General features: G+C 41.3%; 1 protein-coding gene across 1 annotated transcript; it reads left to right on the forward strand.

Moving 5' to 3' along the window:
* Positions 1–223: 223 nt before the first annotated feature.
* CSRNP3 (cysteine and serine rich nuclear protein 3) lies at positions 224–25,569 on the forward strand (the record flags this gene model as incomplete). Its single annotated transcript, XM_081321802.1, has 4 exons — positions 224–386; positions 20,146–20,405; positions 22,258–22,554; positions 24,469–25,569. Exons 1-4 carry the CDS (start codon positions 239–241, stop codon positions 25,567–25,569), a joined length of 1,806 nt encoding a protein of 601 aa, XP_081177928.1. The 5' UTR covers positions 224–238.
* Positions 25,570–27,148: the final 1,579 nt, after the last annotated feature.

Genomic DNA, 27,148 nt, shown 5'->3' on the forward strand with positions numbered 1-27,148 from the left:
GCAAGTTTTCTTGGTCCAAATATTAGCGCTTGAAGCTTAGGTGTTTTAAATTAAAATAAAAGGTGGGAGGAGGAAAGCGCAGTAAGTTTCCTTAGTCCACCTATTAATGCTATTTCTATTGACAATTAATTCACAGAGGATAAATCCAACAATCTTAATTGTTTAGTCTACAGCCAGAAGTTCCTTGGCTTCATTGTATCTGTTTCCCCTTGTAGGTACATGTGACAGTAGCGCAGCTATGAGTGGAATTTTAAAGAGGAAGTTTGAAGAAGTTGACGGCTCCTCACCTTGTTCCTCTGTGCGGGAATCCGATGATGACATCTCTAGCAGTGAAAGTGCTGAGAGTGGGGATAGTGTCAACCCTTCCACTTCAAATCATTTTACCCGTAAGTACTACAGTTACATTGCAAGGGGCCTTTCCTCATTATAGACAGTGAAAGTCCGTGCCTACGATTTCCTCCGTATGCACCAAATTTTCTGCTCAGTGGAAACAGAGTGTGAGTACCAGAGCTGGCATCTCACCACTGGAGCAGTTGGAAGGTGTCCTCTGTGTGCTTCCCATCATATGGAGCAGATGGTTTGGAAGTAAAAATATGAACTGGGTTTTAGGTTGGAATTTTTAGATTGCAAGAGTCAGAGCCGTACATGTGAAGACGTGAACTCGTCAGATCATCAAGGAGGTATGATCTCCAATGTCCATCAAATTTGTGGCAAGCAGACCTGAGCAACAGGTTTGTTTTATAATATTTACACTAATGCATGTACCGTGTTTCCCCAAAAATAAGACCCAGCCAGAAAATAAGCCCTAGCGTGATTTTTCAGGATGCTTGTAATATAAGCCCCATCCCCAAAATAAGCCCCAGTTAAGATCGTCAGCCAGATGGACGCATTTAGTACCATATTTCCCTGAAAATAAAATCTAACCAGAAAAGCAGCCTAATGCGCCTTTTGGAGCAAAAATTAATATAAGACCTGGTCTTTTTTTCGGGGAAGCACCGTATTTGGAATTTTGAAATGATGCAATGGATGCTCTTTAAATGTTTGTCGTGGTGGACATAGTCAATCTCAAAACACCCATTCGCAGAAGGCAAACTGATAAGAGTGTTCCACACAATTCATCTAACATCCTAGCATGTTTCCAAGACTTCAGCTGACTTTGCCTTTTTTTTCCGGACAACTGGGTGCACCTTCAAATACAAGCCTCCATCCCTCCAACCATTTTTAGTTACGAAAAATGCTTCTAGGATCTGTGTTAGCGCCAAGAGACATTGGGAAATAAGGAAGAACACAATGCACTGAGTTATACAAGGAGGAACAGAATTTATAAACATATTTAGCTATGTTCAGCTATAGATTATGACGTCAGTTGAATTGGGGCTGCAGCTGAGTCGAGTGGTTGAGCTGAGTTGAGTTGAGCTGCAGAAAAATCCTCAACTTGGCAACTACAGTAGATAGCACTATTTGTAAGTTGCCACATAAGGTTCCATTGAGATTCGTACTGAAATTACAGTATATTATAAATGGTGCCATCCCTGGTGTACATTGACAGTTGCTTGTTATCTTGCCAACTTTCCTCCTTATTTAGGTATTGAGGCTGTTGTTTTCATTTGCAACATGTTTACTTCCAATTTTTTTAAAAAATAATTTTGGTCAAGGATTCTGGCAGACAATACGTAAGGAAAGTGATGGCAGGCATATTGATACCCACCAAGGTCAAAACAGGTGAAACAAGGTCTAGAATATAAAACACCCTCCAAGGGTGGTTTTTGTCAAGTTGTGTCAAAGCTGGCCTTTTGGATAATGGTTCAGCTGTTTCATTTGTCATTTGTCGGTTGTCTGATTCACAGAAAGCATGATCTGCAAAGAATATTGTGGGATGCTCTTCTTAAAGTGTTATGTATGCTTTAATGTTAATCTCACGGACATTATTAGTTTAAGTCATTTGTATTTTAGATTGTCCTGTCTCACTAGCTGATATGAATATTCCGTACAGAAAAACAGGGGCAGAATTCATGGAATTTTAAATAACTAAATAAGGTTAGTAGAAGACCTTGGAGCCAGATGCAGCAACCTAGCAATAATTTATCTATATTAGTTATGGTAAAATGGTTAATTTGCTTATTCACTATTTTCATCAGTGTTTATAATTTAAACAATAACTTTTAATAATCCAAACCTATATTATTGTATAACAGTTTAATGGGAAGAGTGGGGGCGAGAGGTCTGTCCTTCTATAGCAGGGGTGTGAAACTCAAATTTCATTGAGGGACGCATCAGCATTGCGGTTGCCCTCAGGGGGCCGGGTGGGTATGGCCAGGGTGGGTGTGTCCTACTAGGTGGGCGTGGCCAGAGTGCATATGGCCTACTGGGTGGGCGTGGCCAGCTCTACATCGTTCGCATCAAGGGTGCCTATGGGGGCCTGGGCAGGAGTGGGACAGATCTGAGGATCTCTGGCAGGAGGAGGGTCTCTGGGCCAAGGCCAAGGCAGTGGGGGCCGTTCCCTCACTGTTTCCAGGATGGCTTCGCGGGCCACATGAAACCACTTCACGGGCCGGATCCGGCCCCTGGGCCTTGTGTTTGACATGTCTGTTCTATAGCCTTTGCATTATAAATTGTAAGTAATCAAATGCTAAGCACAAAGTTTGTACAAATGAACTCGGCTCTGTAAAATCTAAGAAAGCCAACTTAGTCCAATCATCTGAATCCTATTCATGTGATCTCACCTCTGTAAATCATGTTTACGGTTTCTGCTTTTGAGACTAATCAAATAATTAAAGATTGATTGAACCAGATACGCTTAAGTATGAAAGCACCGAAGACCAAATATCAGTTCTGGTGGCTTCCTGGCAAGACAAAAAAAAAGACAAAATATTCTAGTATGTGAATATAAATGAGAAAAGGATGAGAGGGAGACAGTGGTAGAGCAGCTGTTTTGTGCGGAATTTCCTCTTACTTCCTGGCAAGGCAGGAATAGAGCCCTGTGTGAAATCCTAGAGAGACACTACCAGCAGGGTAGAGTCTTTCTGGCCTTCCAAAGAGTGTTATAATTTACAATCCATTGTCCTCGGCCGTCTAATATGTTGAGTAAGGTGCTTAGGTTTGAGAGACAGTGTGACTACCCTTTGCCTAAGCAGGACGGAAGAAGAGGAACCAACGGTCTGATTGGTTATATGATTGTTTCTTCTGTTCTTTTTATTGGGGGTAGAAAGGAATGGCAAGAGAATAACCATCCACATAAAGGTAGGGATAAGTGGGATATTTTTTGGTAAGAAGTGAAATGTACCAGCAAAAACCACTAGGAAATAAGGAAGGACACAATGCGCTGAGTTATACAAGGAGGAACAGAATTTATAAACATATTTAGCTATGTTCAGCTATAGATTATGACGTCAGTTGAATTGGGGCTGCAGCTGAGTCGAGTGGTTGAGCTGAGTTGAGTTGAGCTGCAGAAAAATCCTCAACTTGGCAACTACTGTAGGTAGCACTATTTGTAAGTTGCCACATAAGGTTCCATTGAGATTTGTACTGAAATTACAGTATATTATAAATGGTGCCATCCCTGGTGTACATTGACAGTTGCTTGTTATCTTGCCAACTTTCCTCCTTGGGTCAGTGGTAGTTCTCTTATTACAACGGTGATAAATTATGGCTGTAAAAGGCTGCATTCCAGTAGCATGAAGGGCAGGTTTAAAGTGATTAATTTAATCGGCTGAAGAGTCTGTTTTATATTTCACAGTTACATGCATTGAATCTAATTCTTTTGACTCATACATAAATTGGCATTTCTCTGCCTTTCTTTCTCGCACAACACATGCACCCAGACCTATTTTCAAAACAAACCTTATACGGTGTTCTTCCCCCTTCCTCATGCCACAAGCATCTCATTAAGAGGCCACTGTGGTAACATTACTAAGTTAGTTCCTAACTAATCAGGTCTAGCTGTTCATTAGCCAGAAAAAAGAGACATTTTCCAAGTGGAAGTCATCTCTCTATTCCAGACTGCCTCATTTTCAGAAGTTAACCAGTAAAGTTCCTTCCAGTCTATGCGTATCCTCAGTTATAGTTTACATCTCATTGTAGATGTTTTTTCTTTATTATTATTGTTTTTGTCTGTCTAACAAGTAAATAAATAAATAAGGTCGCTGACGCCCTTCAGAATTAAACTCCTTCATAAGTAAACTCCACTGAGTGTGACAGTTATGTGAACGTATTATTTCAGCTCTAAAAGATAAGTCAGAAGGGAAGGAAGCCAAATACAGACATTTCTGCGTGCTAGTATATGTAGCTAACTGTGGCTGCTTTTCTAAATCTTTGTAAATATCACTTGGATTTGCAAACAGCAAAATTGATGGACATTGTGACACAGCAATTTTTTCCAGTCTGGTCCCTTCTAGTAAGTGTTGGACTGTAAGTGTTGTGATTCACGTGAGATACATGAAATGCTTTGTCCAAATTAATGTTGTATCAAAATCTGCTTTACAATTTCTCTGATAAAAGGAACTTTTTTTTCTATCTTTGTTCTCCAGACAATTGGGAATTTCTTCTAATTTCTCTTGGTGATATTTTCAACATTATTGTTGGAGATGGTGGACATTGTGCCACTGGAATTTTGCTATTTTGTGACTCTGAAGCTTCCTTGGCTGTCCAAGCTTCCAACTCTGGGAGAAAAAACAAAACCCCAAACCAGGAGAGAATATCTTCCATTGATACTGAATTAAAATATGAGAATTTAAGAAGACAGCAGACCACTAACTATAGTGGAGGGGGACTGGGTGCAAATAAAGAAATGTACGTGTTGGTGTTAGCATACTAACACTATGACATATGTACTTGGGTCAGGTATCAGGATGCAAGCACAGGTAGTCCTTGACTTACAACCACAATTGAGCCCAAAATGTATGTTTATTAAGTGTGTTTTACCTCATTTTATGACTTTTCTTGCCACTGCTGTTAAGTGAATCACTGCAGTTGTTAAGGTAGTAACCTGGTAGTTAAGTGAATTTGGCTTCCCCATTGACTTTCCTTGTCAGAAGGTCACAAAAAGTGATCACGTGACCCTGGGACACTGCCACTGTCATAAATATGAATCAGTTGCCAAGCATCTGAATTTTGATCACATGAACATGGGGATGCTGCAAAGGTCATAACTATGAAAAACAGTCATAAGTCACATTTTTCAGTGCTGTTGTAACTTTAAATGGTCACTAAACGAACTGTTTTACGTCGACCACCTGCAGTATGCATGCAATATAGTACCATATGCATTTTACCAGTTGAGAGTAACATGTGTAAAATGTATCACAGATCGCACTGCTTCTCTAGATTTTGTATTTCTACTCATCCAACATGCTGTCGTGAAGGCTTAAGCTAGGGAAAACACAGGGAGCCCAACATTTCTGTTGCTAAATTCTTAAGTGAATTTTGCCTCATTTCACAACCTTTCTTATCACAGTTGTTAAGTTAGTCACAGGGCTATTAAGTGAATCTGGCTTCCCCATTGACTCTCCTTGTCAGAAGGTTAAAAAAAGGTAATCACATGAGTCCAGGACACTGCAACCGTCAGTGACCATAGGGGTGCTGCAACGGTTGTTAAGAGTAAAAAAAAGGTCATGTAAGCCATTTTTTCAGTGGTTTTGTAACTTCAAATGGCCGCTAAAGAAACCGTTGTAAGTCAAGGACTACCTGCACCTCCTGCTTGAAAATAATGCTGTGTAAACTTGAGGCCAGGGATCTTTCTCACACCAAGTTATTGTTACATAGAGATGTGTGATGAACCCTTTTCGTCTGTCCACAGTTCTTACACAACTCTCCATCCGTGCGCGGGGATTCAGAGGGTAGAAGAAGGGCCTGGCAGTGATATGTGCATCCAAATGGCATGACATGTTTGATGCGGCTTACATGCTTATATCAGATGCTATGGTGCGCATTGCCTAAACATGTCATTTGTGCAAAGATGTCAGTGTTTAGACGTTGTCATGATTTCCTATGGTTGCTTCTGAGCAGGGAGGTAATCATTTGTCATGATTATGCTGTTAAAAAAAAACTGCAAGAAATTTTGTCTAGGTTGGGTTCCAATTTAGATATTTTAAGGAACTGTCTAGGAGCCACAACATCATATGCACAGACCTGGAGTATTTCTGTACCTGCATAATTTCCCTCTTGCTGAGTTTCTCTTACATCTCATTTCACCTCTGAATACGAAAGAAAGAAAGAAAGAAAGAAAGAAAGAAAGAAAGAAAGAAAGAAAGAAAGAAAGAAAGAAAGAAAGAAAGAAAGAAAGAAAGAAGTGTAGCGGAATTGGGGTGAGAATGGCGCCAGCTGAGAGGCTTTGCAGAGCCCTGCCAATTAGGCAGGAAGATGAGGAGCTCCGGCAGCTGCCATGGGTCTGGGGGCAGGGCATGGCTCGGAGGGGGGAAGAAAAAGGAGGAGGAAGCTGATAGAAGGGAGGAAGAGAGAAGGCTTGGTGGAGCTTGCCATTCTGAGCCAGCTGATGGAAGAGAGAGTAAGAAGCTGGGGCTTTCGCGTTTGCTTTTTTTTTACTTTGTTACAGGCAAGCTGGATGAAAGGGGGAGGGATAGAGAATGAGAGTAGTTGCTGGAGCCATTTTCTGGAAGCAGGCTAGGGAGAGAGAGAGGGGGGGGGTAAGGAAAGGTGAAGTTTTATTGTTTCTTTCTCTTTTGTTGCAGGCAGGCCAGATGAAGAGAGGGAGGGAGAGAGGGTAGTTTGGGGAGTTTTAATTCCTTTCCCGCCTTGGAGTAAGTTAGGCAGAGGGAGAGTTAGGGAAGAGTTTGACATACGTCTTTTAATGGGAGGTAAGGAGTTTTTTTCTTTATAGGATCAGCTGGGGAAGATAAAAAGGGATTACATGGAGTGAGGTCAAAGAGAGGCAAGGAGAGCAGACAAGGGAGGCCTCTGCCAGTGCCAGAGATTGGTTGCCATCATTCTAGGCAAGTTGTTGTCATCAAAGATGGATTAATATCATCCTGGGCAAGTTGTTGCCATCAGAGACTGGCTGCCATTGTTTTAGGCAAGTTGCTGTCACCAGAGACTGACTGTCATCGTTCTAGCAAAGTTGCCATCACCAGAGGCTGATTAACATCATTCTGGGCAAGTTGTTGTCATTAAAGAATGACTACCACCTTCCCTGTAAGTTCTTATTGCCTGGGATCAACCACCATCATCCCACGTGAGTCACCGCAGAGAGAGACCGACCATCGCCACCCCATGTGCATGGCTGTCAATCGTGACTGAATACCACCATGTTACGTGCCCTGTTAGGTAGAGTGCCAGTGTGAGAGACCTCTTTGGGTTGGTGGCCTCTTGGAGGGGAGGTCATGAGAGCCCGGACTTAAGTGGTCCCTACAGCAGGGGTGGCACTACAGAAGGAAGGAAGGAAGGAAGGAAGGAAGGAAGGAAGGAAGGAAGGAAGGAAGGAAGGAAGGAAGGAAGGAAGGAAGGAAAAGAACTTGGGCAATTAGGTGGCAAAATGGCTACCTTAATCTGATTTTAAGTTTTAAATTTTCCTTCCAAACCTGATCCCTCCAAAAAAGGCTATGCTGATTCTTTGATATCATAACACCACCAGCTACATACCATGTTCCCCTGAAAATAAGACCGTGTCTTATATTATTTTTTGGTTCAAAAGATGCATTAGGTCTTATTTTCAGGAAACATGGTGTCATGTAACTCTGAGATTGAACTAATTAAAATGTAACCCATCGCTACAAGTTACAAACTACTGCTCTCTAATTTACTCTGGATTTTATACGAGCATGAATTTCTACTGTAACTTATTTATGACTAAAAATAGCTTCTTCACCAGCCTGGATGGATGAAATGCATTTGCTGCCATATTTACCATTTGAGCATCTAAAAGAAGAGTTTAGTGTAATGGCAGTCTATCATGTTCGTTCAAAAGGAAACTAAATCATATTGCAATATCCCCAAACACTGAATTGCCAACTAATAAAAATTGTCCTTTCTCTGAATGAAATTCCCCTGCATTTCACTCAAGCCTCTTAGTGATTCCAGGCATCATTTCGGGATTTATTTATTTCTTTATTTGATTTTAAGGCTGCCCATTTGCTGTCGCAGGGAAAAAGAGCTGGCTGTCATCAGAATTCTGATGCCTCTGTAGTTCAGCATTCTGAATGGCAGCTAATAATTTCATGGAGATATATAATAAGATAAGGGACAAATGCCTTCCTGTTTGAATACATTTCCCTGCCCCATCAGCTGGAATCTGTCAACTAAGCAAGAATGTCACTGTTGTAAAAAATGGTCTTATATCCCTTGTCTGGATAGACAAACCAGCAGAATCCTGTAAATGACCCTCTCTAGTATATGATATTAACAAATTCATGGTAAGGGAATATGAAATTGATTGAGACACAGATTATAAAGCTCAGCACGGAGAAAATAATGTCTATAGAATTAAAATCAATCCAGCTAGGGTTACTTTTGGGAACAAGCCTGTACGATGCCAGTACAGTTTCTGAATAAAATGTTAATGCTTGGCCATCCTCAGAAGCATAGATAAAGGCTACAATTGTGAAACAACTAGAATTAATTATGAGTACCAAGGTACCACTGTAAATATCAGGAATGTGTTTACAGTGGTACCTCAGTATTCATTGTTAATTAGTTCTGGGAGGCATGATGAGTACCAAAAATGATGAGTACCAAATAAATGTTTCCTGTAAGGAATAATGTAGTAAGTTGCAAACCAGCCAACACTCACAATTTCTAGCTTGTGTGTTGAATACCAAACAAATGATGAATACAAGGACAAAATTTTCGCATCAAAATACATTGAGTACCAAATTTGATGAGTTTCAAAGCAGTTGAGTACCAAGGTACCACCGTACCTGATGATAAAAATATTTAATTAAGGCTACCATATCTGGGCTACAAAAATTGGGAGGATCTGAGTGGCAACAAATACTTTGGTCATATGCACCCTTTTTTTTTCTTAATCCAATCTGTTTTGTCCTGCTCTCCTGCAGATATTTTGGGATTATGACTCCAAAAATTCTTGGCTAATCTGTTGACTGGGAAATCTGGGAATTTATTATTTATTTGTGCACATGTTTAACATTTTGCCCTGGAACACTCTGAGTGGCTTGCAGACTACAAAGCTGCATAGATTAAAGTATGAAAAATTAATAACATAAACAACAGATAGATTTTGTTCCCAAAGGACTCTCCAGAGAACCATGTTTTTACAACATTTTGCAAATACAACATGGGATGTTCCAAATGCTGAAGCGGGTGTGGGGTGGAGGTCATAATTGAGAACACTCAGTCACAAGATCCCTGTATGTGACATTCATACAGACTTGGGACTCTTGTGGTGTCTAGTGGATGGGCATATTCCCTAGTGGTGTCTCTGGATGGGCATATTCACCTTGGAGAAAGGCACCTTAGAGATATATCTAAGTCCTAAGGCATGCAGGTAGTCTTCAACTAACAAACATTTGTTTACTGACCATTTGAGATTGCAACAGCATTGAAAAAAGTGACTTACAACCAGTCCTCACACTTAATGATGATCAGGCCATCCCTGGGATCATGTGATCAAAATTCAGTTGCTCGTATTTATATGGCAGTTGCAGCATCCTGGGGTCATTGCCATTTGAAACCTTCCCAGCTGGCTTCTGACTAGCAAAGTCAGTGGAGGAAGCCAGAATCACTTAATGAGCACAAGATTCACTTAACAACCGCAGTGATTCGCTTAACAACCATGGCAAAAAAGTCATAAATATTCATTTAACAACCGCTTTGCTTAGTAATGGAAATTCTGATCCCTACTGTAGTCATGAGTGTATATTTCCTGTATAAGGCTTTAAGCATAACTAGCACCTTGAATTGCACTGGAAGCTGACTGGCAGCCAATGCAGCATCTGCATTAATGGTGTTATATAGGCAGTTATAAGTACTCTGTAATAATTAAAAGTTAAGCCAGATGTAGATGATGTATCCAAAAGATCTTCAAGGACTGACCCATGTAGAGTTATAGTAATCTATTCAAGGAGGATAGAAGCACGTGTGACTGAAAGCAAAGCTTCCTGTTCCAGAACTGGCACACACGAAGTAATGATGGAAAGCCCTTTATTGTTCAACTCTTCTGGAGTGTACCAAGTTGAGGAAGGCTTGATTAAACTGTGTCACATACCCTACTATTCCAGGAGCCTGGGAGTCCCTTTCATGAAAGTGAGTCAAAAGAGTTAATATTCATGGAATACAGGAACATATCTTTGCAAAAAGATAATGCTGCAGTCAAGAGTATTTAAAATCCATTCAGATTTGAGTTTGCAGATGTCAGCATAAAAGGTCTGCTGTCCACACACAGTTCAGTAATATTGCCCTTGTTATGCAAGTATAAAAACACACATTCATCTCCTTGTGATTTTGAATTAGTGCTCTTGAGGGGGCCGGTTCCCCTTCCTGAGCTCTTACAGACTTCCCATCAATCAGAGTTGTCTAATTGTATTAAGGCATCTCTTACATAAAAAGAGCAAAACCATATTTGGAATAAGATTTAAGTCCAGGTCCGAATTTGATAGAAGTGTGCCATTGTTGGACACTATATATATATATATATACATATATATATATACATATATATATATATATATATATACATATATATATATATATATATATATATATATATATATATATATATATATATATATATATATATATATATATATATATATATATATATATATATATATATATATATATATATATATATATATATATAGTGTGTGTGTGTGTTTGTGTGTGTGTGTGTATATGTGTATGTAGGGCTTTTTTTTCTCATAGAACACTCAGAACGGAGTTCCGACACCTTTTTTTGATGGGTTTTTTTCAACTTTTGCACAAGCTGTGCTACTTCCTCTATTGGCTTTCAAAAGCCAATAGGAATTGCTGCTGAGTGCGCCAAAAGACCTGGCTGGCAAACGTTGCACATGCAAGTTGTCTGCAACGAAGGTGAGTTGGCAGGAACTTTGCACCCCTCCCTACTGCCCAATTACACCATCTCCTAGTTGTAAGTAAGAGAGGACCAGGAGTGGGAGGTGAGGAGCAGCACTTAATTCTGCCCTGCCAAAAAAGCAGAGTCCATGTGCATTCCTGCCTCATGCTCACCCATGTCAACCAGGCTCTCCATGCCATGCTACAGCATGGAGAGCCTGGCACCGAAGCACGGAAAACATGTGCGTGCTGCCTCGTGGTCACCTTGTGTCAGCCAGGCTGACCACAAGTCAGAAGGAAAAAACGCAGGGGCAAAGAAACCCCCTCCTCAAATAGCTTGCATTTGTCAAGTCCACCCTGCCCTCTGTGAGACCCTTGGCCCAATGGGGAGGCGAGGCCTGGCGGACATGATTTCCCTCTCCACCTCTTTTTAACGGTAGTCCTGAAGATACCTGGAGGAGACGGGAGCAGCAACACCACGGTGGTGTGGAAGCCGTGGGGCCTGCTCTACACAGTGGGGCTGTGTGGGGCAGGCGGCAGGGTGGAGGTGGCTGTGGGCGCTGGGTGCAGAGATGGGCCACCTGGGGCACAGCGGGCAGCTGACCTTCCATGGGCCGGGCCAGCTGGTGGCCTACCCGGTGCTGGACCTCCGCCGCCACCTCCTCACCCTGTGTGCCTATGTGGCTACCCTGGAGCACCTGGCCCACAACGCCTGCCCGTCACCCTCCCGCCGCCCCGCCGTCTGGCTCGGCAACTGCAAGCTCTGCGCCATCGGTGTGCATTGCGGGAAACACATCACCTCGCACTGAGTGGCCCTGAACTGCTGCACTGACTTAACCTGGTTTGACCACATCATCCTGGGGGGGCTGGGGTCACCTCCCTCAACCAGGAACTTTGTCTCATGGCTACTATTTTAGTGGTTATCTGGATTGTTGCAGATTTTGTACGTCTATCTGAAGTGGTAATCTTAAGTATTTTTTTCATAAATTACTTAAGGATATGCAACTATATTTTCTCATATTTGTCTAATGTTACTTTTGCATCTACTTTTTTCAATCCATTTTCTTTCTATTATTAATTCCCCAAGAATAAGAAATGTAAATTGTAAGATCCTCATAGCACAGTTCTATATCATTGTTAAAATACACTGGCCAATTATGGACATGTTCATTCATATTCATAAATAGATTGAATTGTAACACTTTCCCTCTCACCTAAGCCTGTTCTCTTGTGTGTATAATTTGAACATAGCCATGCCATTTTTTATCAGCAGTTGTAAAGAAATAGAAACAAAATGTTTAACTTATGTATTAATAACAATTTCTTTGCAATTCATTAAAGTGCAACACATCATTTTCCAAGTAGACAAAAAATAATATTCCATCTTTACTACACCCATCTGCAGTATATAAACATGGGGGAGCTATCCCACAATTTTTCACCCCTATGGCAGCCTACTATGCTGTCTTCATGATAAATTTGATAAAACAGAACTTAGTGTTCTAAGTTCATCATGAACTAAGTCTGATGAAAATAACTATTTTGGCAGGGATGAATTAATAGCATGCATTTTGGGTTATAGGAGCATCGTGTGTGTGTGTGTGTGTGTGTGTGTGTGTGTGTGTGTGTGTGTGTGTGTGTGTGTTTAAGATGATAGAAATCTTTTATCCAGGTAAATGTCCCTGGGATTGTTATCACAAAGGCCCTTTTGAAAAGGTGAGATTCCCACTGAAAAGTTCCATCTCATTAAACTGGTTGTGACACTTTTATTGTGCCAGCTATTCTGTTTGCTGGATCATTTGCAACCAACTTTAAAACACTAGTTTTACTCTTTCAAAACTTATGCATCTTTGAGTTAAGTTACACGAAAGAAAACATTCAACCAGTCTGGCCCTTTTTAATGGATGTATTTCCTCCTTGCTTGACTTGTAGGGCAGACAAATTAATGTGTGGAATAAAGGAGAAATTCTCTTATAGTAGCCTGAGAACACTTTCTTCAGCCCAACTCACCTCACAGGATTGTTGGGGAAAATACGAATCCATGGGAAAGCTCTCAAAATCTCTTTTTCCCAATGATCATGGGTTTGAATTGTCTTTTATGAGATTGCAACTTTTTCTGACTTGAACTGAATGAAATGTCAGTTTTACAGTTTTGTTCTTGTTCTTGTCTTTTATTTAATTTTATTGTCCCAAAGGTGGACTTTCTTGGTTTTCTTTGAAGATGTTTTGCTCATCCATGGATGAGAAGCGAAATGTCTTCAAGGAAAAACAAAGAAAGTCCAGTTGCCTCCAGAAAAAGCAACCCATGACCTGGATGACCGAGAATCTCCATAGATATTAATTTTGTTATTTTTTTATGCTCTGTTTTTATTATTTTATTTGTGAATTACCTTCTTATGGGTTTGCACTTTGTAAAACAACCTACATTATTTTAAATACATATAAAGTACAAAATATGGGTAGTCTTCAGCTTACAACAGTTCGTTTAGTGACTGTTTGAAGTTAGAACAGCTCAGGAAAAATGACTTGACTTTCTGTTCCTGCAAACATTCTTTCTTTAACCACATTCATAATTTGCTTTATGGTTGGTTATTTTTCTTTAGATTTGCCACTTCCCTCATTCTGAGAATTTCATCGAGCCATCTAAACACAATTTTCTTGGGTTTTCTCTTCACGTTACAATGTATTATAGTTAGTACCCGACTTAACAACCGTTCGTTCAGTGACTGTCCCAAGTTACAATGGCATTGGAAAAAAATAACCATTGTGGCAGCATCCCCCAAGGTCACGTGATCAAAATTCGGCTGTTTGACAACTGGCTCATGTTTATGACGGTTGCAGTGTCCCGGGGGTCATGTGATCCCCTTTTGCGACCTTCTGACAAGCAAAGGCCAGATTCATTTAACAACCTTATTACTAACTTAACAACTGCAGCGATTAACAGCTGTGGCAAGAAAGATCATAAAATGGGGCAAAACTCACCTAACAATTATCTCACTCAGCAACAGAAATTTTCAGCTCAGTTGTATTCTATGTTTTCAGTCTTCTTAGCCTCAAGATTATATTTCTTCTTAAATTGTTTTTGTGAGGGCAAATAAATGAGTTACATCGCCCTCAGGTTGAAAACCGGCCCTACTGTGTCGAGGAGCCATACGGTTTACATTTGTTATAATGTGCTTTTGACATAAAGAAAACAGCTGGAATTGTGGAGGGAAGTGTTCACATTTTGGATCTCAGCCAGACAAACCTCAATTTATTTATCTGTAGTAACTGAGTAACTTCTTTTTACAGCTAAAAAAAGGTGCTTGAAAAAGCTCAAAAGGATTGACAGTCATTCACACTAAGATTTGCGCAAATGAGGCAATCCAGGCTTTCCCTTCCGACCACAGGTTTATTTTTAACTAGCCTCACGCACGCACACGCTCACACAAACACACACACAAACACACACACCACATTTATTGCACCCTCCTCCCCACCCACTTTCCAGCATCCTCTCCTGACTCTGGAATTCCTTGGGCTATTTTTGGAAATCTTGATAGAATTTACCTGCTAATGGTGTATAAAGAACTTCTTTACCAAAGAGTTGCTGAAAGTCTGGCTGATTCTTGAAATGTTGAATACAACACAAGAACTACCCCTTGTGATCTTCTGAAAAGCCTTTAAATTGGGTTTTTTCCCCCAGTAAGCCTAGGGATCCCCTGTTAATGGGAAGCCTGGTGGCTGGCAGTATTATAGGTAATCCTTGGCTTACAACAGTTCAAAGTTACAATGACACCGAAAAAAAGTGATTTATGACCATTTTTCATACTTTTGACCGTTGCAGCATCCCCCATGGTCACAATCAAAATTCAGGAGCTTGGCAACTGATTCATACTTATGATGGTTGCAGTGTCCTGTGGTCATGTGATCCCCTTCTGCAACCCTCTGACAAGCAAAGTCAGTGGGGAAGCCAGATTTACTTAACAACGTGTGTCACTAATTTAACAGCTGCAGTGATTTGCTGAACAACTCTGGCAAGAAAGATCGTAAAATGGGGCAAAATTCACTTAACAAATATCTCGCTTAGCAACATAAATTTTGGGCTCAGTTGAGGTTATAAATTGAGGACTGCCTGCATGAGATTCATTTATTTTGTGGTATTTTTCAAACTTGGGAATCATGAAATTGCCTATCATATAATGGGTACAGTCCTCTCTAAGCAGTTTACAGAGTCAGCCTATTGCCCCCAGCAATCTGGGTCCTCATTTTACCGACCTCGGAAGGATGGAAGGCTGAGTCAACCTTGAGCCGGTGAGACTCGAACTGCCAAACTGTGGGCAGCCGGGAGTCAGCAGAAGTAGCCTGCCGTGCTGCACTCTAACCTCTGCACCACCATATAAATTTGACGACTAAATAAATAACACAGTTGGATGCAGTGGACCTGCTAAAAATGCCAGGTGCTGAAACTAATCATGTATGAACCCACAAAGAAGTATTGATGGGAGACCACTGGGAGAACTTGATGAGTTCAAAATTAACATATCATGCATAAAACATATCCAGCCAACCTCTGACTGAGAACATGGATCAGCAATATTTTCTGAAGGGGCAAACTCGATTTTGCACCCACTCATATTCATTCCCTCATAAATAAATAAAAAAGTGCTAAAACCAAATCTATAAGAGGATAGATTTTTCATCACATTTATACATTTGGTGCAATCTCAAAAAAATATTCACAAATCTTGTAATTTGTAATTTGGGGGCATTCTTAAAGTTTGTTTTTTTCTTTTTCTTTAAAAACATTCAAAGTCAGTGGGCAGAGATCATCATCATAGGCAGAGGCGCCTCATTTTCAATAAAGTGTAGTTTCACACTTGCAAAGGGCCCTTTTCACTAGCCTGTTCTTGATGCAAAGCTAGGTTGTTGGCTCATCTGTGACAAATATAAAGTATGCAATGACTTGGGAAGGAAATTTCGTGAAGATCTTCATCTCTATTTTCTCCCAATATTTTTTACCATAAACATTAATTCACCTCCATTTGCAGTCTCCATTTTCAGACTGACTCTGACATACAATCTCTGGTTCCTTAGCTTAATGAAGTGTTTCAGGGAAATTGAAAGCTGGCACACCTTTGGGGGGGGGGGTTTGTATATTTTGGCAAGTGTGGTCAGTGATGCATTTGGGTTCCATTGTCCAACTTTGCCAAGACAGAGAATGCTTCTTTTCAATATTGTGCTTTTATGACCAAGTTTGTAAAGAGTGTTGGAAAACAGGACAGAACTTCTGGGAATTTGATAGCTGTGTGAAAGAGGTTACAGCTGATGTTGCTTCCGTGACAGGGAATACCTGTTACACTTCTTGCTGAGGCACAAATGTTAATGCTGCAGGAATTCCATTCTCTTTTGCATCTGGCTACCTGAAATTGGAACATTATTGTGGTCCAACATGTGCTATATGTCACTACATGAACGTGTGAATCCTGCCCTTCCACCAGGTTTTGTAGTTTGCAAGAATTTCAAGCTGAATGTTTTTTTAGTACAGGGGTCCCCAACTCCCGGTCTGTGGACCAGCACCAGTCTGTGGCGTGACAGAAACTGGCCCACGCAAACAAGCAAAGCACCATCCGCGGGATGCAGGCAGCATGCAAAACCACGTCTCCTCCGGTCCACGGAAAAACATCTCTCCACGGAACCGGTCCCTGGTGCCCAAAACAGCGGTCCCCGGGGATCACTGTTTTAGTACATACAAAGCCTTTATATTATAAAAGTCAGGGCTTGCAAAAAAAAAATGTTTTTTTCATACTCTCATGTTTCAAAACAACACAGATTGACATTGTATACACACAGAAGTCCACCTTTTCCCCATGACTGACCTTGCTGAGTTGGGGTGAAAATGCCACACAGTGTTCAAGGTTACAATTCAGAGCAGAAACATTGCAACAATAGTTATAAAAAAATATAGAACTTCTGTGACATTGGGCTGAATGATTTATGAAGCTAATGGAACGTGCTATTTGGAGATATAAATGAAACCTATATATTGAAAAGAAAAATCTATTTCCTGGAGTAGGAAAAGATTGTATTGTAAGAATTGTATGGCTTAGGAAAGTATTTCAGTTCACAAAAGACCAGAGCTTTAGCTTCAATAAGATTAAAAAGTAATATGAGAGCTCCTTTTTCTTCACTGCTTTTCCTGTAGCAGGAAAAGATTATATTACATTAGGACGATGTCTCGGGAAAGTGTTTTGGGTTTCTTTAGAAAATTTCAGAGCTTTAGGTGCATTGAAAGTCTAAAAGTAATAGGACAACCTCTCCTTTTTGAAATTAATTTTCTAGAGAAGTAGTACTCTTCCTTATACTGTCAGCCTCTTTCTTCGATCGATTTTACTGATCAAATCACTTGAAACTACTTCATCTTGGAGTCTAAACTAAGAGTAGATTCCAGGAAAAAAGTTTGCTTGGTTTTGATAGCTTAATTTCAACCTGATTAGCATGAACCTGTAGTCAAATGGATTGAAGAAGAAAAACGAATTTGTTATTTTTTTTTCTGATTTGTAAAAAAAAATGTTACAGATTTGTGTGCGTGATTTTGTCTCAATCTTGATCCCTGGTGTTGCCTGGACTAGTCCCTGTAGTTTCCTTGGCATAGTTTTTAGAAGTGGTTTGCCACTGCTTTCTTCCTAAGCTTGAGAAAGAATAACTGGGCGATGATCATCCAGCTGTATTTTATGCTCAAGGTAGGCCTAGAACGCACAGTGTCCTGATTTCAAGCTTGGTGCCTAAGAGGTCCACCACTGAATCAGAAATAGATTAGTCAGCTGGCTAGTAGAAATTATGAATGCTTCTTGGCGAATGAATCCTTCACTAGAGCACAATTTGAAAAGTAATATTGATGCATTGTTCTCTCTCATTTAAAAAAAAATAGAATTGGTTTCATTCTGGTTATGAAACTGTTCCTCCATTGACAATAAAGATCTAATAAGCATCTGAAACCTAAGTTTAAAAGTCCTCTAGCATTCCTGATTGATGGAAGAACCGACTGCAAAGCTAAAGGGCTTAATTTCCTGAAGCTTTTTTAACTAGCTTCGTGCTTCTGGCTATGGCTGTTAAAATATATAGCTTCATACTAAAAAGGCTATTAGCATGTTTTACGATCCTTTTAGTTCCTCCCTCTTCACTATTACATTTCTCCCATCATACCTGTGCAACTGTCATGCCTGAATTACATAAATATGATTTATCATCTTACACCCCCAATGTTGTTTCGCCACCCCCACCCCCACCCGCATCAGGCAGAAGAGTCAAGCAACTTTTGCAACGGCAGTTCATATTTTTCATTATAGCCTAAATGCTGCTTATGTTTCTATGTAGATTTCTATAAGAGGCAGAGCTAGGCAGTGGTATAAACAGACAAACTTTAAATAGAGATTTTTATAAAGTAGGGGGCACTGTTTCAAAATTTATGCACATTACTGAGACTGCTTGTTAATTTCTTAAGGAAAGGAAGGAACACCCATTTGTAAGAGAAGTTTGGAAATATTGTAGCCCTAATTGATTCATTTATTTCTGATATAACAATTGCACTGAATCTTCTCTTTGCAGTCTAATTAGAATGCCAAACTCTGGTGCAGTAGAAAATCTAACAAGATGACTTAGTCATTCTCATATAAGATCTCTAAAGATCCAGAGATTAAATTGACAAAAACTTACAAGATTAAAGAATTTCTGAGATTTTTGGAGGAGGAGGAGGAGGATATTAATGATTTATGCAGCCCTATCTTGAAAAGGTTGCCAAATCAACAACATTATTCTTATTTCACAAATAAGCATAAAAGAGCTGGATTTGATGGTAAACAAAAAAAAGTTGTTTATCCATACCTCTATTATAGTAACTTTATATGAAACATTGAGCACATGAAAATTTTATTGAGACATGAGGCAACTGTGACGCATTTGGTCATTCTTTTAGAGATAGTTGCTTACCTAAACAGAGAAGCAGAATGACCCCAGGCAGACGAAAGAATCAAGGAGAGCCGGAACAAGTTCCCACTTCCTGCAAACTTTCCCTTTGACAAGGCTTGTGGGAAGGTGGCAGCGACTTTGAAAATCACTCCTCTTTCCTCAGCTGGACTGCAAAACTGTCTGCCATTATTTTCTGAGAGGAGGAGGACAAAAGGAGCTGTGGACCAAGAGGAAAACTGCACCTCACCCCTCACTCCCCCTCCTGACACGTCTCCATTTCACTTGATTCACTTGGTTAAGTCTGCCGTAAGAATACAGCAACTACTTCATCACTGTTTTAATCCGCTAACCCAGGGGTAGGCAAGCTTGGCTTTTTTATGACTCATGGACTTTAACTCCCAGAATTCCTGAGCCAGCCATGCTGAGGAGAAAGGGAGAGGTTTCCATGCTGAGCCATACTGGCTCAGGAATTCTGGGAGTTGAAGTCCATGAGTCATAAAAAAGCCAAAGTTGCCTACCCCCTGCGCTAACCTAACTCGCTAATTGACTGACACTATCGGTAATGGTAGGTGGGAAAGATCTTGGAGAATGGGCCAAGAAACTCTTAAGGGACAATCAGGTAACACAGAGCATATCCCCCAGCTGGACTGCAGGCAGAGCAAGAGGCTCAGAAGGGACCCCTCCCAGTGGCCGATATGTACTTTCAGGCTTGCCAGATTCTGCTTATGTAGCTTTACAGTCAGGTAGAAATTAGATCATCTGGTTATGTTTCCTGTCTGGTCTACCTAGGAAGGCTGACATATTTTGACTCATAAAAATGAAGACGGCATGCTGAATTAAGCTTGTATGCTGCTTTTAGGAGGCACAGTAAGATAGCTGCAGCTCTGGACAAGTGGTTAAAGAAGGTAACCAAACAAAGAGCTTCTCGGTCTGGCATTTTCCCTGAAACATTTAGACATGTTTCCAGAGGCTTCTGGAGCAAGCCAGAGTTTCTGTGTTGTGCTGTTATGACACAAGTTTCCACCTCTTAGGTACTTCACATGCATCTTTGCGTCACAAGGACAAAAGGGGCAGGGTTTTGTGTTGCAGTGTCACTGCCCTCTTCTGTTGCACCTCTTCCCACCCCATCCACTTTAGCCTAGTGGATTGCAGCCTTAAGGGTTTTGCGGCCTGGATAAGCGTGGCTTGATTCGAACTTGTCATTTGTTTCCGTTCCAGCATCCTCAATTCTGAAGAGTGAGAAAAGGAAGAGGACAAAAAATGTTCATTTTAATTGTGTTACGGTATACTACTTTACCAGGAGGCAAGGTTTCACAAGTGTTCCCAGCCAAGGAGGCAGCACATTGGGCATGTCCACTCGTCACAACAGTGTACGCCAATACACTCTTGGGGAGTTTGCAATGGAGCAAGAACGGCTTCATCGAGAGATGCTAAGAGACCATCTCAGGGAGGAAAAGCTGAACTCCTTAAAACTCAAGGTAAAAAAAAAAGAAGAAAAGGGATCCTTTCCCCCCTCCCCCCCACACACATATGGACCCAAAACGTTTAACAGTGGGATTGGCAGTTAATATCCTTGGCAAGGTTGCATCTTCACTTCTAAGATGGCTGCAGTTCAGTTGCTTCCAACAAGCTGGCATTGACCCTGTCTTTCATATTAACTCATCAGGTTTTAATAGCCTTCACCTGGGGTCTTTAAGATGATCGTTTTCTTCCTGCTATGCAGATACGATGACAATTTGTTCCACACCATCAAAGTTCCAGCTTTGATCAGGATGCAAATACAGTTAAGCCAGCTGCTAGGTGTGGATTGTTCTGCACAAAAGAGATTTTGAACTGATATTCGGGAAGGTGGTGTTTTGTTTTTTTGTTTTATATACCCCTCTTTCTCTTTGAATCATATCACGGGCTGCTGGGAAGATTGCGACAGCCAACTGTGCTTACTCTGTGTGATATCCAGTTGCACAAAACGCTGAAACCCACATCTTTCGATTTATACAGGAGCTGATTCTGCTTCTCTAGACAGTAATTCTCTCTACTGAACACATCTGCCAGTGATAGATCTGATATTGTTTACCTGGATATGTGTCGTTGATTGCTGCATACAAGCTACTTGATATATTCTCCCCCCCCCTTTTTGTTTTAAAGGATGTCCTATGCAAATAGCAACCAGGGCTGTGTAAACTATTTGAAACAGGTGCTTTGTAAATATAACAAAACATATAACAAAACATTTCTCTTTAAAGTATTATAGCAGTGTTTCCTTGACCACGCCTTTATAGCTGCTTCCAAACTGTCCTTAGTCAGGGATGCACAAAGCTAGTTTCTCTTGGACTATGAGCAAAGAGAAATGGCTGGGCATCCACTCCCGGGCAGAGGGACATATTTCAAAGCAGCTATGCAAGCTTTGCAAAAAGGACAACTGCAAAAAGCTGTGCTTTGCCCAGGCTAAGGGATTTTGCAGAGCCTCTTTCTGAACAGCTTCCCAATCCTGGAGGGTATTCCAGTGGTGCCTGCAAGGGATGGTCAAAATCAGCAAGGTGGCAGGTGGAGGGAGCTTCACAATGTAAGCCCTGAACCATTTGTACATGCACATTCAAAAGGTGCAGGAGAAAACATACTGGCATTCCCCAGAATAAGGTTGATGGGACACAGTAGTAGGAAGAGCATCATAAAAATAAAAGGTGATTATGTGTTATCCTAAGCTAGTGTTTCTCAAACGTGGCAACTTTCAGATACGTAGATTTCAATCCGCAGAATTCCCCAGCCAACGTATTTGGCTGGAGAATTCTGGGAATTGAAGACCACATACCTTAGAAGTTGCCAGGCTTGAAAAACATTGTCCTAAAAACCCTTGATTCAAAAGACTACTGAGAGGAAAATGCATACTTTAAAACAGAGTACTCATTCAATCCTTGCCCACAGTCTTTTACACACTCTCTGCATATGAAACATAGGAATAGGATGCTACCCATATGTATTTTATGTATGTGCAATATGGCAAATAGGACTTTGCACAAACACAGGAACATACAGTTCACAGAAAGATGCTATTCGTTGCATCTGGGATCTGCTAAACAGAACTGTTACAATGAGGATTTCTTTTGGTTACCAAAGCTTGGTCTGTGGTATAAGCTTATAAATGCTTCAAAGCAACTTCAGTTGTTCACTTAATAATAAGAGCCATGAAAACAAGCAGAGATATTTAAAGACGGTGTGGTCCTCATAAATCAATTTCACACTCTTGCCGCAAGGAAGCTTACACTACTTAAATTGTTTCCTTTGAACATTCTGCTCAGTGGAGCTGTGATGCATCTTTTAATGTTACTATAGATGACTAATAATGGCACTGTGGAATCCGAGGAAGCGAACACTTTAACGCTGGATGACATTTCTGATGATGATATAGATCTGGACAACACTGAAGTCGACGAGTACTTCTTTCTACAACCTCTGCCGACAAAGAAACGAAGGGCACTCCTACGAGCCTCCGGAGTCAAGAAGATTGATGTGGAAGAAAAACACGAGCTGCGAGCCATCCGTCTTTCAAGGGAGGACTGTGGTTGCGATTGTCGAATCTTCTGTGACCCGGAAACTTGCACTTGCTGCCTTGCAGGCATAAAATGCCAGGTGAGAGGTATTCTATACCAAAGGGAGGTTCCAAGTGTTTTATTTATTTATTTATTTTTTAAAAAGGAAGGACATCCTGGCCACTCACACTCATCTAAGTGTTCTAAAGAGAGGCACTGCCCTCTTTCTCAGCTGCAGGAAGTTTCATCTGTAGTTGAAATATAAGGAGACAGGTGAGTCATTTGTCCCTCCACATTTTGCTGTAACACAGATCCCAACAGTTTCCAAGCAAGCATGTCTGCTATTGAGGGATCCGAAGAGTAATTCAGCATAAGCTGGAGAAATATGGATTCTGTGTGCAGCTATAAAATGCATTTCTTTAGAAGTACTTGGCAAAGTACAATAACGAAGATATAGCATAGCCATAAAAACAGGTAGCCCAGGTTTTGGGTTTTGGATCAGCCTCCCTAAGAGCTGTTTTCTTCAACTGGGTGATCTTCTGGTATATTATGTCTAAAACTCTCAGAATTCCCATCAGCACAGTAATGTACCATTGCAGCTTAAGGACAGCACGCTGGAGAAGGTTAACTTAAAAGGTTTAGAGCCCCTTTTCTGTTAGCATTAGGGCTAGGGTTCTCCTGTCATACTTTTCAGCTGTGCTGCATCCTGGATTACTAGCATGACTGGAAAGTGCTGTGATCACGTGGGCCAACCAGGAAGTGCTGATGGGATATAAGCTTTCTGGAGAAGAGTTCCATTCCGTTTCCAGGTTTAAAAAAGATTAAAGAGACAGCTTCCTCCCTGCCTTTCTATTAATGCTAAAAAAAAAAGACAACCACTCATAACGAGATTTCCTATGAGGCTGTTTATACCGCTTCAGGATCTGTTTGGAGTGAAATATCAGTGGGTTAGGACGCTGAGCTTGTCGATCAGAAGATTGGCAGTTTGGCGGGTCGAAACCCGAGTGCTGCGTAGCAGAGTGAGCAACTGATACTCGTCCCAGCTTCTGCCAACCTAGCAGTTCGAAAGCACATAAAAATGCAAATAGAAAAATAGGGACCACTACGGTGGGAAGGTAACAGCGTTCCGTGCGCCTTTGGCGTCTAGTCATGTCGGCCACATGACCACGGAGATGTCCTCGGACAAGCGCTGGCTCTTTGGCTTTGAAACGGAGATGAGCACCGGCCCCTAGAGTCAGAAACGACTAGCACTACCTTTTTAATCAAATGTAAGAAAAGTAGAGAGCAGCAAAAGTGGGATTCCCACTTCTCTTAACTTCTGGAGCATAACCTCATCCCATCCGTGAATGTATATTTTATTTTACAGTTAACTGAAATGGCCCCATCAGCCTGAATATCTGAAGAAAGAACCTTCGTCTGCAATTTAGCAGTCACCTGGATTAATCCTAAATGTTGTTAGAAGTCATTAAACCAGCAGAGTGAGGAGGGGGGTAGTGATGCTAGAGCAAAACAAAGGGACAGGAGGTCCCATGGCCCATTTGTCATTCCTTAACCAGAGCAAGCTGTCATTTGTTTCACAGCCACCTTGTCTTCAGTAACCGGATTCACCGTCTGGAGGGAGCCATAATGTGGTTTGTGTGTTTTTGCCTTAGTGTGATGCGTGCAAGCCATTCTCATTTATAAATCATAATTTCTAATGGAAGTGTGTGAAATGTAGCTCCATTTAAAAACAAGCAAACAAACCAGGGCTTAGTGCAGCTTGTAAAGCCAGACAGGTCCCCCTTTCCAACATCTCTTATCTGGATTTCTTTCTGTACGAAAGAAATTTTGTAAAAGCAGTTTTTATTTCAGGTAATTAATTTATTTCCTATATCAATCCTCAATCAGACTTCCGGGGCAATTCTGTTTGATGAAAGTTTTTTTTTTTGTTAGAACAGTTTCTAGCATGTTAGCATTGATAGCGCCCAACCAAACAGCTAATCCATCATTCTTTCCCCCCCCCTCCTCCCGTAAGGTGGATCGTATGTCTTTCCCGTGTGGTTGCACTAAAGAAGGATGCAGCAATACAGCTGGCAGAATTGAATTTAATCCCATCAGGGTTCGGACTCACTTTTTGCACACTATAATGAAACTTGAATTGGAGAAAAACAGAGAGCAGCAAGTCCCCGCACTGAACGGCTGCCACGCTGAGCTAAATGCTCACAGCAGTGCAATGGGTCCCACCTCCCACCCCCTGGAATTTTCAGTCCCAGAGAACTTTGAATTAGAGGCTGAGCCCAGGGCTGCAGTGATGCATTTGCAGTCGGGAGGTGACCTGGAATGCCCTGGAGAGGAGGAGGAAGAGGAAGAGGAGGAAGAGGAGGAGGAGGAAGAAGACGCAAGTAGCTTTTGTAGTGGAGTTACAGATTCCAGCACACAGAGTTTAGCCCCCAGCGAAACAGATGAAGAGGAGGAGGAGGAGGACGATGAGGAGGAGGAGGAGGAGGAAGAAGAGGAGGAGGAGGAGGAAGAAGAAGAGAAACTAGATGAATGTCTGGAAGGCTTGGGTGCTCATGCTGATGCAGGTCAAGCCCTTCCTTCTGTGCTTTGCTATTCAGACAGCACTGCCATGCATGAAAACCAGCCAAAGGCACTTTCCTACTACCCAAGCTCCACATCCTTGTATTACCAAATAGAGAATCACGGCCCTGGCACTCCTAACCAGATTCGGGAGACTTACTCAGAAAGAGAGACTGTTAAGAACGGGAATCTTTCTCTGGTGCCTTATAACCCAACATCAGAACAGTTTGTGGACTATGCGCGGCCCTCAGAGGAAAATTATGGCAGCTCCCTGTATCCTTCTTCAAACCCATCGGTCATCGTTTGCTGCTCTTCATCAGAAAGCGATAACGTCGTTCCATGTAGCAGTTTATATGCGGAACATCGGCCAAGGCATTCCCAAGTGGATTTTCCTTCATACTTGAAAAGTCCTTCGCAAGATGGATTTGTATCTACTTTGAATGGTGGCACTCACCTCCCGGAGCGTCCCGCCGAGAATTCACTCGGCCTTTCCGAAAAAAGCAGACTACATGAAGAGTGTATCAAATCTCCCGTCATGGAAACAGTACCTGTTTAAATTTATTTTAGGACTGGATCGTTCTTGATTTCAAATGCATTCTATTTTAATTGGATTCCCTGGAAGCATTCTTATTTTTTTTTCTCTCGGCAGTGGAGGTAAGGGGGAAGACTGTGGTTAATGTTTTGATTTTTTTTCCCCATTGGTGTTTTTCTGTAAAGCTCTCTTGGCTGTGGCCATTGCACAAAAACAGTTTGTGTAAAAAAAGTAAACTTTTATAAAAAAAGAAAAAAATAGAATGTTTTCTGAGGTTTTCGCGGGTGTTTGTATGTAGATCTTTGGTCATTCGGGTTTTTCCACACGTAGAATTGAAGGTATAAGAGCAACGTTTCGACGAAATCTCATCCGTCATCCTCAGGCTGGAGGCTTCAGCTTCGTTCTTCTGGGAGAAGTGTGTGGTAGTGGCTGTTTGTTCCTCTTTTTTAAACTGCCAGAGGGGGTGTGTTCTGTGGGTGGAGGTGTGCTCTGATTGGGTGGGGGGTTAGCTGTGTTCTGATTGGGTGGGAGTGTGTTTTGAATGGGGGCTGTGTTCTGATTGGGTGGGGATGTGTTTTGAGTGGATGGGCTGGTCTCAGCTGCCAGCCTTAGACCTGAACTGGTGAGTTGTGCTGCTTTTGTTCGGCTCCGTGTTTGTGGTGGTGCCATGTTTTTATAGTGGGTGTCAGTTTGCTTATTGTGTGGTTTGGAGGGGTTTTAACCCCCCACCCAATCAGAGCACACCTCCACCCACAGAACACACCCCCTCTGGCAGTTTAAAAAAAGAGGAACAAACAGCCACTACCACACACTTCTCCCAGAAGAACGAAGCTGAAGCCACCAGCCTGAGGATGACAGATGAGATTTCATCGAAATGTTGCTCTTATACCTTCAATTCTACGTGGGAAAAAATCCCGAATGACCAAAGATCTACATATATATATATTTCCACATCCACATGAATAAAATACAAAGTACAAGCCCATGTCTTGATTTATGCTGGGCTCTCTAACTTACAACTTCTTATTTTATTGTCGGGCTTGTGCAAGATAATAAAAATGTTATTTTGGGTTCTTTAGGGTATTAAAATATCGCTCCTATTTGAGGGTGATGACTTTTTAAATATAAATGTGACTGCAAACAAAAAAAACCTGAATTATTCGGTAATGTATTTGTTTATTTATTGTAGCTTAGTACTCATAACTTGATAAAAATGAACCGCTTGCTCTTCGGAGCAGAACAGCACAATGAGATTTCATTAGGCAAATTGCTTTTGTGTGGGCAGAACATCTGACCACGAATCCTGTTCTCTGATCTGCACCAGGGACTACTCATATTTGCAATTTAGGAATGTAGGAAGGAGATACCACTTAGTCATTTTGGTGACACTGGTGTGGATTTTTTCTTGCGATTGCTGCCCTGTCCCCATTTCAAGGAGAGGACAACATATAAGACTTTTCTAAATTGCAGCTAGTGGCAGCTACATTTCTAAAAATGTGTAATGTCGGACAATCCTTAGATTTTCAGGGGTTGAGAGAAGCAACATTGGCATTATAAGGAAGTTGGGTTGTGTTTGTTACTCAGTTGTCTCTCTCCGTTCTTT

Source organism: Vipera berus (genome assembly GCF_964194415.1).
Source record: "Vipera berus genome assembly, chromosome: 1".
In the NCBI taxonomy this organism is placed as follows: Eukaryota; Metazoa; Chordata; class Lepidosauria; order Squamata; family Viperidae; genus Vipera; species Vipera berus.